Below are 17,430 nucleotides of genomic sequence, written 5' to 3' on the forward strand. Positions count from 1 at the left end.
ACTGTTATGCTATTGCACCATTTTGATGGAGGTGTTTAAGAGACGTGATATCTAGTCCAGTCTAGGTGCATCATCATGTGATACATGATCTGGCAACATTTCTTCTTTGCTGCCCCTAAACAGGAGTTTTGCATTGGCACCATTATAACTATCTTTGCTGCGAGCTGCTGTTTGTAAGGATAAAGAAGATTTAGTTTGGGGCGGTGGGGGTGTATGTAAAAATAACACTGTCAGATTGTTGCATCACAAAATTGCCAATATGCAAAACCTTATTTATTCAGATACATTTCTGATACTCTTACTGGTATCTGAACATCTCTAAATAAAATCCTCCATGCATGGCACGATCATTCCTACCAGAATACAGCTGTGAACGTCACTAGTAACTCCCCATAATGCTGCTGCTGCCTGAGAGGCATTGTAGACCCTATAGAGCTAATATAGATGCTGAACCTATGACGCATACATGGAAAAATTGTGAAATCCAAGAAATGGTATTGTGACTTGTTTACTCATCACGAGGAGAGAAAGCATGGGAAAGGACAAAGCCTGCTGAATGGTTTGTCCATGGTGCGGTTCATGATTCAGTAATGAACTGTTCTTTTTATGAATCCCCAAACGCTGATATGGTTAGTTTATAAGCAGACCTACTTAGAAATACATTTTAACAGACACGAACACTTTAATGCTGCAGATGCTCTGGCCATGTCTTTGATCTTTTCCGCTCCTGGTTCAGACCTTTTTGATTTAAATCAAAGACTACTGTATGCAGTTTACAAGTCATGCTTGTTCCTGTTAACTACAACTTTCTTTGATAGATATGACTACACTATCTTTTACAAGAAGCCCCTAGGATTTTGGTGTATGTAGTCTCTGCTCTGTCATTTAGAGGATAATAGATACTTGTGCTTTGAGTTGCTTTACCTAGGGTCACAGAGGGCAGCATAATTAAGATGGCTCATTGTGGTTTACTACCATGATGACATACACACCTTGTGTGTTGAGCTTCTGAGGATAATTAGCTTCAAGGGCCAGCTAATGTGCCCCAAGAATTCAGCCATTAATGAAGGTGAAGATTGAACTCATTCTCATCTCCAGTAATCCATTAACACTGTGACATAAATATTCTTTCACTTTAGATTCCAAAAATCATGTTGACGAGTACTTATTTTGGTCCTTAAATTTCTTGTTTCCGTGTTAATATATACTTTCACCTGGTTACAGCTCCCTGAACTCGGTCACCTTTACTCAATGTTGATATCTTCTGTGTCATGATGGAGCTCTTTGTCCACTACTGCAGTCAGATGGTTAGATTACATAGACTTTTGGCATGGACATCACAGATACATTGGACGAACTAGGTGCATTGTTTAAGTGGTTTAGCAAACATGCTAGTTCTCAACACCTGTCCACAGGAGGCTTTTGAAAAGGAAACATTTTGAAAAATAGGAAGAACTCGTGAAGAAGCTTATGTTGAAGGATCAAGGTGTCATTTTGAAAGAATACGTAAATACAATTTGACCTAAAACAATTTTACAAGGCCTTATTTCTGATCCCTCTTGAGGTTATTGAAGGGGAGATTCTGTATTGTCTGAGCCGCACTCTGGCCAGTCTGTCCCAGTTCTGTTCACTTCAATCAGAGGGATTTACTGGTAGAGTCTGAGCATCAAGCTGCAAGACACCTCTCTGGCTAATCTCACCCCTGGTACTAAGAAAATGCCCAACATGAGCATTAGACTGTATTAGAACATAAGCCTTACACCTCATGGGGCATTTTGAAGACAAATAATACTGAAATATTACAAGAATCATTCCTTGGTATTTTACATCCTCCACAGGAAGCTCAGAAGTCCCTCTGTTTTTGAGAGGGATTTACTTTCTAGTTAGAGTTATGCAAAGGGACAAATGTCACCTGCTATGGAGGTGTCAGACTTTTGTTACATTACTGTAATCTTAAACCTAATAGTGTCAACTTGATCATTTCAGTTTTATAAAACTGCTACAGCAGCACAGGAAACCCACCAGAGAGGTCGGACAAAATAAAGACAATAAAACCATAAAATAACTTTGATATAGATGAAGATATCATTTAAAAAGCGTATATCTCCCTTTTTAATGGGAATATTTTTCAGTACTATTAAAAAACAAACAAACACAATTTCACAAAAAATAAAAAACACAAAGACTGAGTTGGCAGGGGGAGCAGGATAGCCTGGTTAGTGGTTATGTCACATGACCCATTTACAGAGGCTGTAGCCCGCGTCGCAGCAGTCGTGGGTTCAAATCCGTCCTCTGCCCTTTGCCGCATGTCCCCCACTCTCTCCTCCTAATATTTCCTGTCTCTATTCAGCTGCTTCATTAATAAAAAAAAGCAAAAATGGCCCAAAAAAATATCTTAAAAAAAAAGAAAAAAAGATGGCTGAAACTGAACTAATACACAGCAGATAAAGAAACAACTCAAATAGTATTGAGCTTGTTAAACACAAAGAAATTCACAAAGGGTCTTACTTCAAAATCTTACCATGATTTAAAAAAATCTGTTATTTGTGTGTTTAAAAAACAGTTTTTTCTAGATGATTAAAAAAACTCTGTTCTCAGTTTATCTTTACTGTAGGAGTATACAACTGAATTGACACAAATTCACCTCATCTTTTGCAATATAAAAATCCAGGCGAAAATAAAAACAAAAGAAAGCACACATATAGTTGTTCACTCAATGAAAATATTTGAGCATTGCATTAACAAACTCCTTTATAAACAGAAAATATATTTATGACATTTCTTTGACATCTCAAGCTTCTTTGTTTTGTGATTTTTTTTTCTTGCAATAGAAGTTGACATTCAAATCAGACAATAAATACCAGCACAATGGTATCAATTCTTATTTCATAATTTACTCCTTACTTAAATTTAGCAAAGTCTGGTTCAGCTTGAGTGCATGTTTCCTCTCTTGTTTCCACCTGTGAGTATTACACCGATGTTATTTGAATTTCCAGAGAATCCAAGGTCTCCTAGCAGGACTTCATCACTTGGATTCTAGCCTTTCACCCGATGCTAAGCCGTGTTTGAACAACTATCTAATCAGAACAGTGAATGGCCTGCTTACGTACACTTCCTGCAGCAGGACTACATCTCTTTAATTAGCTCCAATTCTTCATTGCAGAACAAACAGCAGCATATGCCACGTGGTGACAGGCGTCAGCTTAGACAAGGACGGCAAAGGACACCCATAAACACCTGCCGCCTTTAAAATAGAAACGCTCGACATGGGGCGAAAAAAAGGGTATCACTTCAATCAAAGGGTCACTGTAAGTATCATGCAATTAATCAGGAAATATTTCTGCTTGTGTTTCCAACGTACACAAGTGGATCATTTAGAGTCCAGTAATGTTAATCATTTTGATTAAATTATGATAAAAATAAAGAGTTCTTTTACATATCAGTTCTTTTAAAAATGTAACATTAACTTACTTAGATTTACCTGTTTTACGGTTAAATAAGTCATACATGTATAATGATTATTTGAAATAAAACCACAATTATCCATCTTAATTTACTCTAGTACAAACTGATAGGTTTGATAGTTAAGTAGCCTTTATTACGCTGTTTAGAAACAAAACTAACTGCTTATTTATCGTTCTGTTTGTAGATAAAAACTAAAATACTTTTTTTATTCAATGTGTTATAGGATGTAAAATATTTATTTTAGAAAACATACTGAGCCTGCCTCTTTAAAGACTCTTGTGAATGAATTGTTCAACCTCTGCTTACATTTGCTGATGACAATGTCACAAATGAATGAACTGCCTTTGTGAAGGTGAACACTGTTGAGCTTCATTTCTGTCTAGTTTAATCAATTCAAATATCCTACCAGGTAAGAAGCAGAAAAGGCAGTTCAGGCGAATGCAAACACCAACATCACTGCATCACTTCTTTCTTCTTTTTTTTTTTGCGAGATTCTGTTGACAAGAGATAGAAAGCCAGGAACTCAGGAAATGGACTGAAGAGGGGCTTTGATTGCACTCAGTGACATCATGTTTTTTTATTAACATGCCTTGAACAGGTGGTTGTGAATAGGCTGGGCCTTGGAATCAAAGGAGAGGGAACATGACACTGCACATGCATTCTTCATCCCTTCATTATCCCTTCTCCTCGCCCAGCAACAGATGCTACACCAGAGCCTTTCAGACGCTCAAGAGGGCTTATTTAAAAAAAAAAAAGAAAAAAAAGAGGCCCTGATACAATTTTATTGTTATTTGTATCATCCTTGAAAACACTGTTTTAATCACAGACTTTGTCCAATCTAAGAAGGCAGCTTAACTCATTCTCCTGAAACATTTCACTGTATTATCCCCCAAAAAAGAACCAGTCCCAAATCCCTTCATTAACCTTAGTCAATTGTTCAAAATCAATGTTTTGATCATCAAGTGTTTAACATGTGGCAGTAGTGTTACAATCTTTCAAAGTTACACAAGGACCAAAGTGAATTTTCCACACACAAATGTGAGACAAAAATAGAAAACATTTCTCTAAAAGGCAAAATGTCAGGTCATTTAAAAGACCAGCGAGTTGTGTGGGCAGAGGTAAACAGAAAAAGAAGGAGCTGACATCAAACATCAGCGTCAGACATGCCTTAGCGTCGCTGACGTGTACGATGCATCGGGCACACGAGGTGCTGCCTGCCGTGTTGTGTGCGGCCTGCCATGCTGTGTGCATGTAGTCAGATCATATCAAGCCGCTGTGAGAACTGGCAGACTGAAAATTAGGTTTGGCAGGGTAGCAAGAAACATGTGGACTTCATCTTGATCTCTGTGACAGGCTGCGTCTTGGAGCAAGGCCTGAAGATGCAGCACCCAGAGTCAGTGGCCACAAGTAATCTAGAAAGGCCAAGCATGCATCATTCTAGCCATTTACAACACAAACAGGACATGACTTGCAGATCAAAAGCACCAGCCACGTATGTGCATCTTGAGTCTAGTCAAGGTTCACGTCTGTTTTTTTCCCATAGGGTGATCTCTGTCCTGCACACACTCTGGCCATCTCGGGATTTCCATTAGAAAGAGTGTTCTACATATCAATCCAAGCTTTAATTAAAAAGCTGCTATATTCACAGAGCCTTCGTAAGCTTACTGGAAATGCGCAGGTCGTCCTGCTCTTGTCCATGAGTGGGCGAAATGGTGCATTTGGAAACCAAATGAGATCATTGTTGCCAGGCTTGAGCCTTTCATCTAATTTCATTGTCGTTACCGAGTGACTGTCACCCTCTGGTAAACACTTGATGTTGTCATCAGCATTCGTACCATTACTCATATGCTTGAAAGGTGAGCCAATACACACTCAATAAATGTGACAGAAATGAAACTTTTCCTCATCTTAAAAAAGAAATTAATAAATAGTTTTATTTATTTTTGATCAATTGAATTTGATTGTCCACGAGATAACAAAAACCCCTTATAAAAATGATAAGGATACAAAACTGCATTTAGGAGTACTTCTTTTCTTGAAGTGTTTTACAAACCGGTTTGTGGTAAAGGAAAAAGTGGAAACTAGCTGTCTTCATACATATTGCTTTAAAAATGGATCTAAATTATTGAGTATCCGTTCAAAAAACAGGGTCAAAGATTTCTACTGTATGGTTATTTTTTCATGCCAAGGAGTCTGTTGATAACTGCAGCCGTGCTAACCCTGCCCAGTCATTGTTGCTGTTTAAACTTAAAGCTTGGGTTGAATGAGACAAAATAAAAATGAAGGTTTTTTTGATGCCAGTAAGACTTGACAGTACTGTCACTTTTTTGTTTTTAATTTTTTTAAATTGACAATTGTTAGAATCTTAAACTTCACTTTAATTTATTTATTTTAGAAACACATTTTGCTGTGTTTCTTTTGGGTTTTATCTCACAACTAGCAAAAATCATTGGCACCAAAATAACATTAGTGCTAAAAAGATAACTTCTGGCTTGTTGCACTCAGTGGTGTAGTGGTGCCTAAAAAGTGGGTATACGCTTTAATTTTTACCCCAATTTTCTTGTTATGTGGCCCGTCCAGCAGAGGATAATCGGCCTCTGTTATAAACAGTGACATGTGAGACTCCTTCAGAATATTTAGTTAGTGCGTAGTAGCCGATTACAGACAAGAGAAGGGAGAGTCATCCCTTCACCATCCTATCAACAATCAATAATTGGTGTGAATCAGAGGAGATTTAGAAGTGAGTATACCATTGCTCAATATGAGTTTATCTTACAGTATTTATTACTTTCCAAGCAGTAAGTTAAATGTTTGGTTCTTTGGACATTGAATGTGAAGATAATTTGAAATATAAAATGTGATTTTTTTCATTTCACTTGTAATTTTTTGGGAATAATTGAAATATTATTAGGGAAAAGATTTCAAGTACCATATCAAAAGAGCATTTGATTTATTAAGATTTTGAGAGCATTGCCCTTTTGTATGTATTTTCTTTTTAAATATTGAGGTCTCATCGCTAACTTGCACTCATCCTTTCTTAAAAATAAAAATAAAAACATAAATGCAACAAAACCTTTGTCACTGAGGGACTTTTCTGCTGATTGCTTCGAGCTCCGCATGAAGCCAGAATGATAAATGACGTGTTGTTAAAGCCTCTAAACACAAGTTCTTGAAAAATCTGTTTAATAAAAGTCAAACTCATCAAAACAAAAAGAACATTCACATTAAAAAAAAGAACAAAACTACACAGTCTTTGTCACATTGTCCACAGCTGGTGATTGTGTAACATCTCTGTTAAGTCCAATGGAAATCCAAACAGTACACCTCGGAGCAGGATCCTTGGGAGGGGAAATAGCCGTAACTATAAAAAGCCAAGGCAAGACTCTGGATGAGAGGTGAGCACTCGTTGGGCATCTCACACAGGAAACTGTTCCCTCACAACGTCTGCCAGTCGGGGATCAGTCTCTGACAGCATCGACTGCAGGTGCTGAAACTGAACAAGAGGAAGACGGGAAGGATGGAAATATAATGTTTATTTTCCACCGGAGATTCATCCCATCACACATCTTTACATGACACAGGGTCTAAAATTAGTCCCCAACACTTAAGTGACAGCACTTTGCACACGAGGACGAGACTTTCCATGAAGAAATGTGTGGAACAGCATCAGGTCATGTAATGTCATTAAATCTCATTTATAAAAAGTGAAAAAGCTTTTTTTCCAGAAAATTAAAAAAAAAAAATTAATCTGCAAGACTAAGAAGCTTCAATATTTTTTTATTAATACCTAGTAAAAGCTTTAATTAAATGTAGTGAAATCATTTAAATAATTGAATCTTAAATTACCATTTTAACTGTAATAGAATTAAATCACTTAATATATATTTTATCAGACGTACGTCTTAATGTGGGAACCTCAAATCTTTAAACATCATCAGTTTGGTTACCCTTATAATAATTTAAGATCCAAACACTGTAAAGAATTCTCCTCCATGAACAGAGTCTTACCCTTAAAGCTATTTCTATCTACTCGTCATTCACTTTGCACTGGCATGCCGGGATGACACATGTGAATATGTCCCCATTCTATCTCTGCAATTACGGTATCAGGAGATGCTGTAGACCATCAGACACTCCCATAGTGAAAACTGGGCCCCTGATGTGTTGTTTGATATAATGTTTGTATCGCATAAAAGAGGATTAATTTGAATCTGTTTCATAACCAGCTAAGAACTTGTAACAGGAGCTTCGAGAGCACATGTGCCGTTTGCAAAGCCCTGGCCTTTGTTAAGTTCTAATTTTCACTAAAAAAAAGATAATTTATAGACGTTTTTTCCCCACTGTCACTCGGAAATCACTGAGTCCCCTCACCCTAAACAACACACATCAAATCACACTTCAATCACAATCACACATCACTTATTTGCCTCCTGTATATATATTTTCTATTCAACAGCACTCTTAATGCATCCCGCCTCTATGATCAGGTATTGAAGCCTCACAGCTCATGTTTGAACAACAAAAGAAAACTTAAATTCTAACTACTCAATAATTGAATAAAATTATTATCAAAACTGATTTTGGAGAAAGCACTTACAGAAGTCTTGTAGTTGTGAACCAAACAGCCCAGCGCTGTGAGCCAAGTCTTCTCTGTAAGATGACCTTCCTTCACCAAATCTGCCACAGTTGTCTATAAACACAAAACAAGACAGTTGAAATAAGAAATCAAAACTCTTCTTCCCTTTTCTTTATCATGAAAACAGTTGCATTTAAGGAGCTCACTAAACAATCTGATCCAAAATGAAATCAGAAAATACCTTTGGAATCTGAGCGCAGATGTCAGCCAAAAACTCGGCTGTGATCTCTGCCAGCGTCTGGAGCTGTTCATCTTTTGTGTCTTCTTCATTGGTGTCGTTATTTTTAGTCTCACCGTGGTACTGAAGAACCCTCAAAACTGCTCCGATAAGAGGAAGACCTAAGAGAAAGACAAAGGGAAGTGCAGCAAAAACATGCAATTACTATTAAGAGCCTGGCATATGACAATTTAAATGAGAGATATTCCAATAATTATAGTCTCAAGTCATGCTGCCATTTATTTTTCTTCCACTTCTTTCTGCTAAAAGCAACTACACTGTAAAAGTCAAAATAAAACATCTTTGACAACCAGCTTCTAGTCAGCATCAGAGTTCCTCCAATGTTTTTCTACCATTTTAGATTAAATATCCTTTTCTATGTTTTATGTTGTCTTAACAGTGTTTCATTTTATTCTGTATTATGTCTATCAACTCCACTTGGACACCTTTTAAGGTTTACCACCAACAGCAACAATGACCATTGTTTGTGTTACATTCATTTTGGTCATCATTCAGGGAACTAAATGGATTTAAAAAAAGGGGGAAAATCCCGGTTGACCACAGTGAAATCTGGGCTAAATTGCACAACTTCATAACAATGGAGCTGTTACAAAACGTACTTGCATCACTTCTGTTATGCCACTGATCCTGGCATCTGTAAAGTGCCTGCAACACAGCAAACGCTTGAACCAAAATGCTCTTCTGCTCCAGCAAGACGACCGAGAGATCATTTGACTGGCAGAGGTCGTCGCATACGACATCACAGACAAAGTCCCACACTTCTTTGCCTGGTCCATCCGGGGCAGCTAGAAGAGACCATTCCACAAAATGTTATATGTTGTGAAGTCAGTTCAGTCTTGTGTTGGATTTGATGCCAATAGCTGAACTCCATCAAATAAACTGTGTCGACTGCGCTTACCAAAAGTCTGCATGCCCTCGTCTATGGTGGTCAGGAGTTGGAGGGCATGAAGATAAACCTCTAGGCCATTTGGACTCTCTGATCTGTGAAAATGTTTAACTCTTATAATCAACATCCTCACATTTAGTTTTAGAAGCTTGCACTTTGCTCAACAACAAATAAGTCAAACTCTATTTGCAAGGCACATTTCATACACAGGGGAACATAATGTGCTTCGCCTAAAAAACAAAAAAGGATTAGCACCACCACAAAGTGCAAACGGTAAAAAAAAAAAAAAAAGGAATTTAAGACTCAGAGCTCAATTATAAGCTCTATAATTCCTGCAAAGTTTCTCAAACATTTCCCAAAATGTCCACTTCAGATACCCACCTCAGCTGCTTGGCTGCCTCAAGAAGACACGAGGCCACATCCTGACGGCCTTCACCATCGGCCTTCTCCTCCTCCTTACTCGGCTCAGCTGTGATCCATCTCTTCATCAGCTCTTCATCAAGGTCAAAGAGTTTTTCAACCAGCTCTCCAACCTTCTCCAGAAGGTCAGCTGTACAAAAAAAAAAAAAACAACACAGGGCATTTAAAACAATAACTACATTTTTGACGAGACAATAGTTGAAAAAATAAAAAGTCTGTTCCCCTGTGGAGTATCCTTGTAAAGGAGCAAGTTCAGTTAAAATTCACTGTTTCTCATCAAAAGGCATCGTGTGTATCCTTGTGTTCACAACAAATATGCTGATTACAAATTTACAAAGCATGTTTTCTAAAGTATTTAAATCCATCCATTTTTTGTTGCAGCATTGTATTTTAGCTTGCAGCATTTTTGCCACTTATGCATCAGTGAAATACAGGATGGCTATTTGAAGTGGGTTGCAAATATGCATGTGTCCTTAATAATAACAAGAGGGACACAAAAGCAGCTTGGATAAACTACGTACTGGTCACCTTCATTCAATGCCTACCAGATATTTCATTTTATGCACAATAAATGAATTGTTTAGGGGAAGAAAGAAAAGCTCCATACTGTTGGTGGAACAAAACATGATGAAACAGAGGTTGAAGAGCACGGACGTCTCCTCTCGTATTCGCTGAAGCCACAGGGAACAGACATCTTTCTGAGACAAACAGGTCAGCAGCAACCTGCAAACACAAATCAGACAGGATTAGCACTACTCTCTCAGTCTCTGCCTCACATGTCCACAAATCAAGCACATTTTACCTGCTTGTTTCCAGAAGGGTGGGTGGATCTGGTTCCCCAAGAAGAAGCAACAGCACAGCGCTGTGGACACAGGGAGTCACATCGGTCAGAATGACTAACAGCGGTGTACAAAACCTTTAAATGGAAGATTACAGACGGTGACTTTGACCCACCCCAAGTCTTCATGCAGGCTAAGAGTCAGACAGGTTTCCGGGAAGCAAGCAATATTCCCAAGAATTCCTACACAAATTTCCTAGAGAAGCAAAAGAAAAATAATCTTATAACAATAATCAGCTTTAACTATAGAGCACTTTTTAGAATCATGTTACAAGGCGCTTAACAACACAAAACCAAACCATCAAACGTAAGATTATATTTTGACTCATAATTTATAAACGTTACAGGACTCACTGTGAGACGTGGACAGCGTGATTTGGCTATAACCCCGAGAAGGATGTCGGTAGCTTTGAATTCCTGCAGAAGACCTGCAACATCCTGCAAACAGTTCGCAAGAAACAGTTAATAATAAAGTAAACCATGATTAACCACAATCTGTTTCCAACTTGTAGGTACATCAACTTATTAACTAAAGAAAGTACTACAATAAATCTTCCCTTCAGGAAGTTATATTGTTACATTGTTATTAAAAAATCATTAAAGAGATGTCGATTTAAACCGATTAATAATTAGGAGTCCATGGTTTGTGGGCAAGTTTAATGTAATTGCATTCTAAATTAGAGCCCAACCGATTAATCGGCCAGCAGATAATATCGGTCAATGTTATCTCCAATATTACAAGATTGATTCCCCTCTCAAATAGCATATCACTATTCTAGCATTTGTCTTTCTGGCAGTCACCAGCAGAGTGTGCTATATGGCTAACAGCAAACATTATCAGTGTCTAGAGGTGATGCAAAAAGAATGAAAGATATCTGGGGATATATCGGTATCAGATTTTTTTTCTCTTTCTAACATCGATATCGGTCCCAAAAATCTCATATCGGTCAGGCCCTATTCTAAATAACTGCAACCAGAACATCACTTATTTTAACTCTTACTGTGATAATTCAGTTTAAGGAAAGTATGGTGTTATTAATGTGCAGTACTGTATCTTTAGCAGACACAAAAGTTACAATGTGATCATATCTAATATTTTGTTGTTAAACATTCAATCACAGATTGTAGTTTTAATTACTCTTCCTTGAACAACACCAATAAATAAATGACTAAAACTGACATTGTTTACAAATTAAACACAGTTTTTGTAAATCATTTACAAAATAGAATTCATCCACTTTATCACCTGTTTATTTCCCCGTTTAAAAGGGAATACCAATTTGGAAAAATTCAGAGTTATCTCAGAAAGTGAACCTTTTCGAGATTCACATACTCTACCTTGTCCATTGCCATATCCCAGACTTTACATAGATCCTCCTCATCATCATCAGCGAGCTGCATCTCACCCTCAGAGTCCGACTCCAAATGTGCCGTGACCATCTAGAATTTTACACTTGTTAATTAATAATGGCATTTAAAGTGGGGAAAACTATTGTCATTCTAAGATGAAGACTATACATGCACTGAAATGATGTCGTCACTATCTGATCATTATTACATCAGTATATCAAAAGGTCTATTTCACTGTAGTGAGGCGGGATTCATCAGGAAGTGACACGGTCAAAAATGTTGTTGTTCCCTTCTTACATTGATGAGACGAGTCAGGGTGCTGAAAATCCAGTGCTTGCTATAAACTGTGTCTCCAATGGCATCCAAATCTTCCTCGTCCTCTCCGTCGTTTGTGTCGTGGGGCGGTGATGGGTTTCTGTCAGTTTCAAGAGACTGTATTCCAGTTGGAGATGAGGATCTTTCGGTTTCCCTGCCAGAGTCTGGAGAATGAAAAAGAAAAAAAGATGTTGCAGGAATTAAGAGACGAGTGGCATAACAACACCACGTTATGAACAGGGATTCTCCGGGATTCATGTAGGGAGCCTTCCAAGCGGGCGCCCCGGGTTCAATTCCAGCCTGTGGCTCCTTTCCCGCATGTCATTCCCCACTCTCTCTCTCTTCCTGATTTCCAACTCTATCCACTGTCCTGTCTCTCCATTAAAAGGCGCAAAAAGCCCAAAAAAACAAAAAAAACAAAACAGGGATTCTCTATTTAAGTTGCAGCAAAAGGTAGTTTATAAAGCAGGACTGCCTAAAAGTACAACCATGCAATAAACCTAGTATGTTTCAATATTGTGATATTAATTAAAGAGGCATTTATTTTAACCTACTGACATTTGTGGTACTTTTGTTTGTGGTGTTTTTGACACAAGACGTTTATGTCTTAATATAATCTATTAACACAAGACACAAACTTTATCCTGACAAAAGATGCATAAAGCAGAATTAAAAAAAAAAAAAAGGTCATCTATCTGGAGAACAACAACACCTTTCATGGCTAAAGGTAACAATGCTGAAGATAAAAGTTAAACATAGTGAGAGGGGAACTCTGCAGTCGATTTAACATTCAGCAATTTAGCCAGATTATTAACGTTTGATATGAAGCCCAGCTTTCACATTCATTAAAACAGTAACTTTTTACAGCTTTACTCACCCATAGTGACCGAGCCTTACAAGCCAAACATTTGGGAAACACGGAATGCTTCTTTTTAAATCGCATTCAATTTGTCACAGTGGACATTTCAAGAAGCCTCCATTTAGTAAAGAATCGCTATACGCATGCGTGAAGCGTTGACGTAGGTACTGCGTCGTCTTCCTCTTGTGGTCGACCACCTGCCGTTAAAGTTAACGCCGCCATCTACCGTCAGCAAGGGAAACGACAGGCTGTCCAGGCGCGCCTGTGAATATGATCAGAGTCAGAAATACTTCATTAATCATTAATCTGCTTCATATAAGCAGACACAGATAAGAAACAAGCATCAAGATCTATGAAATAAGGAAGAAACAAAAACAATCAATTATATGTAAAGTAAAATCCAACTCTAAATGTAGAAATGACCTAAATAACATAAATAAATATAGCAAAAAGTACATGATTTGTACATCCATTTGTGTTACCCTTACCATATTTTACTTGACCTGATTCGTGGCTCTCAGTTAGGCTACAAATTCAGCAACTTGTTGAGAAAACGCATTGTTAGGTGCTTGTAAAAATACAAAGCAGAGCATTTAAATCCAGGTCAGTCCAACTTATTTTTAGTAAAAACCTTATCCTAATGACCTGTATAACTGTACTCATATTTTCACTTGATTTCATGCTTTGATATTGTGATGACTGTCATAGTGAGATCAATCAAAATCTGTGGCTTTTATAATAATAATTATAATATAAAGACCCCATCCGGCAAGATGATTTGAGTTTGCATCTATTCTATATATATATATATATATTCATGACAGAAAATAGGACTCAAGGTAAGTCTTGTAGGCTACTGGACAGTTTATTGAATCTCCCTTTAAAATATTTTGAGGCACCACAGGTATTGTTTCTAGGTCGATGGCCGACCTTGAATCAGAGCAAATCGGCTCATTCTAAAACGTCAGGTTCACTTTCCTTCTGCGAATTTTCAAAGTCCATCCTTCAAACTAATTGGGGCACCAAATCTTACAAAAATATTTTACAGAAACATTTCAGGGTTCGTGTTGTAAAGTGAATCATTTTAAGTTTATCAGACATAATTTAACATATGCGCTACACATTTACTTACAGCTTACATTTATATTCTTGTGTTTTTTTTTACAGTTTCTACATTAAACTAGTTAGCGCATGAGCCACCCACTTTTGACAGTCTTACCTATATCTTCTTAATTGTAACTGGAAAATGGTAATGAACAAATGAACAAACTTTTTTTCAGATTGAATCACTGTTAGTCACATTAAGCCTTCTGGTGTGTTGAACTGAACAACATTATAAAATAATGACAGTGAAAAAAATCCCCATATCAAGCTCAGTCTTTAAGGATTTAGATCAAATCTTCACTTGTTACTAAATGAAAGATTAACAGAGTTGTTAACAGTGTTTTAATCAGCGAACTGCTGTCAAGGATTTCCGTTCATTGCTTAAAAGTTATTCAATATTTCTTGAAATAAAATATAATTCCATTGAATATTGCAATGGCATGCTACGGCTGAAATGGTGAATCCACAGAGAATCACCTTTAACTGTCATGATAATGACTTATATGTCATGGTGTTCAGTCACACAGTCATCTCATATGGAGAGCTGAATCTTTGGAGTCCAGGCTGCTGATCTGACAAAACAACATGTTCGATGTAATATTTACTGTCTATGGTTCGATGTCAACACCGACTCTGGCAACTTCTGGCTTTTTGTGACGATTGACCGATTAACTACAGAGAGAATCCATTTATAAGGAAATAACTTTAAGTTCTATTCGAGAAAATTCCCACAGAGAAGAAATTGTTTATTTTGTGTGTTTTAACAACATGTAATAACACATATCGAGTTGTCTTTGCATACTTGCCTTCAAACAGTTCCGCTCGGCTGAGTTGTGGCACAGTTTGATTTGGCAAGGAACTGAAAAGATTGGTCGCTTATGTCGTCATCAGGCTGAGAACGTGAAAAAAATGTTCAGCTCTAGTTACCTTTTTATTGTTTTTACGCTGATATTACTTAAACAATGAACACTTTGTCTTTCTGTTTTTAAGAACCTAAAACACAAAAGCAATAGGGTTTGTTGCTTATAGAATATACAACCAACATTATAACGCTGCATTTAAAGGAGAGTCCACATGGAAGAAACTGTGTCTCCTCTTTTCTCATTACACCTCTCCTTCTCCAATAGGTTCAAACTATCATACTGACTGACCTTAATTTGTGGTCAAATAAGTCCATTTAACTAACTCAAATGTAGCCAAACTCAACTCTACTCAACTTTATTTATGTAGAATTACACACGAGTTCCACAATAATGAATTATCCATAACAGAGCCTGTAAAAAAACTGTTCAAAGTCGTTGTAAATTCAACTCTTACATTTATTTTTATCCATTTTATATTAGATACAAATGCTATAAATCCTACTTGTTTGTTTTTATTGATTAGATAAATCCTGTTTGAATTTTTATATCAAAATAAAATTGTCCAAAATTTGAAATGGCTGTAAGAAAAATCTGAAGTAACTTCAAACACTGGATCCCTTAAAGTCAACATTTGTGTTTGGTGTTCTGGCACACTGAGTGGCATGTCAGTATGTTTTAAAGGGAAATGATGACAAGGATATCAAACAGTGAAATGTCAACATGGATTATAAAATCTTGAAATGTCCCACCTCTAATCAAAACTGCTTGAGGTAATTTGGGGAGTGTATTGTCCTCCCTTAATCAACACAGTTAATGCTGTCAGACAGGAACAACAGTACACCTTGCTCATAATGCAGCTGTCCCCCTGTGGGATGACTCCACAGCCCTGTTTGCACTTGGAGGAGCAGATCGACTATTTAAAAACATGCAACGTCACGTTTATGTTTGTTTCCATGAAACAGCCACACAGTGTATGATTCACCTTCCTCTCTAGTAAAACAGCTTGTAAGTAAGCTTTAATTTTAGGCAAGGGAAGGCAATCAAGTTTATTTATGAAGCATTTTTGAAACACGGAAACTTTACAGAGTTAAGAACAGAACAATAAGAACATTCAGAGCATTAAAAGAACAATGACTAGGACATTAAAACACAAAACATATTCAAATATAAGATCCAGGAAGCAAGAAAGAAATATAACACAAGTCAAAGAAAATACATTAAAGGAGATACAGTATGATACTATAGGCAAAAGTAAGACTTTAAAATGTTCAGTTCTTCTGTGTGTTTTTTTAAATTATACTTTACTAAAGGAGTGATATAATAATCTCTTTCTGTTTCAGTGCTCTGACTACAGAAGACAGACACAGATTCACAGTCTGCTCGTACCTTTCAGTCATGAAACTTTTCCACTGTATTTGAACAATTTGAAGCGCCTCTTCATTTGTCCTCAGAAACAGCATAGATCTTCTAAATGGTTTAAAAATAGGACAGAAGATCTGTGCTTGTTTTAAAGCTTCATTACTTTACGATACGATCGAGCACTGAAATAATGGAGACTTTATTGCTTTCAGAACTTGTGGTACAAAAGAGTTAGAAGAAGTCTCAAATAATTTGACAAGCTCATTTAACTCATTTTAGGACATATTGTGATTAATGAGTCTTTGATGAAGAGTAATCTGCGCCATGTGACCATCAGTGTTTACAGTGCACTGAAGTGACTGACAAGTCTTATCTTTACTGGCCACTCAATTGATAACCATTGTTTTTTTTATCTGTTGAGTGAAGCACATCTAACATTTGCACATTTTACAAGCATTGGGCTGTTGATCATTTTCTGCCATAACTATAAATAAATTGCACAGTGAAAAGTGTTTTCATGGCTGAATGTGTGTGACGGGACGTAAAGGGTCAACCCCCCAGGTGGTAATAAATAGCCTTGTTATTTGTTTAGCTGGTAGGAGCAGGTACCGCTGTTCTGGCATCTGTCTACCTGTTAAATTCCTTCAGTGTTTAAAAAGTTGTTCATGAATTTCGAGCACTATTTTGTGACTTTTTAAGTTTTCTCTGTCCCTAAAGAGTTTACAGCCATTAAAATGGTTTGAACATAACTGCAGTCACAACATATACCTATTGTCATAGCTGAGGGATGGAAATGTTGCAGCTTGAGATGATGCCAAGTCTATTGTGTGCTAACGTGACAATGCAGGATGTAGGACAATCAAGTGTATTTCACATCCTGTGCAAATGCACTAATCAATAATGCAATAATGCTGTCTTGCCACATTAAATCAAATGTTAACTTTAAGTATAAGTGACATACTTTAAAAGAAATGTATGTATTAAATGTAGGTTTTATATTTTCACTGTTTAATGGACTGCACCTGTGAGAGACATCCTTTATTATAGTTACTGATAACTTAAATTAATTCTGTCTTACTTTTTTAGATGCTGGTGAC

General features: G+C 37.0%; 1 protein-coding gene across 1 annotated transcript; it reads right to left on the reverse strand.

Annotated features, from left to right (window-relative positions):
• Window positions 1-6,397: 6,397 nt before the first annotated feature.
• saal1 (serum amyloid A-like 1) lies at window positions 6,398-13,176 on the reverse strand. The gene is made up of 13 exons (XM_020659168.3): window positions 13,026-13,176; window positions 12,131-12,312; window positions 11,822-11,923; window positions 10,838-10,921; window positions 10,600-10,679; window positions 10,448-10,507; window positions 10,253-10,368; window positions 9,607-9,775; window positions 9,238-9,320; window positions 8,939-9,124; window positions 8,283-8,440; window positions 8,063-8,155; window positions 6,398-6,958 (listed from the first exon to the last, which is right to left on the reverse strand). The coding sequence occupies exons 1-13, from the start codon at window positions 13,027-13,029 to the stop codon at window positions 6,881-6,883; spliced, it is 1,395 nt and encodes a 464-aa protein (XP_020514824.2). The 5' UTR covers window positions 13,030-13,176; the 3' UTR covers window positions 6,398-6,880.
• Between the last annotated feature and the right edge of the window lie 4,254 nt (window positions 13,177-17,430).

This window comes from Labrus bergylta, chromosome 7 (assembly GCF_963930695.1).
Source record: "Labrus bergylta chromosome 7, fLabBer1.1, whole genome shotgun sequence".
NCBI lineage: Eukaryota > Metazoa > Chordata > Actinopteri > Labriformes > Labridae > Labrus > Labrus bergylta.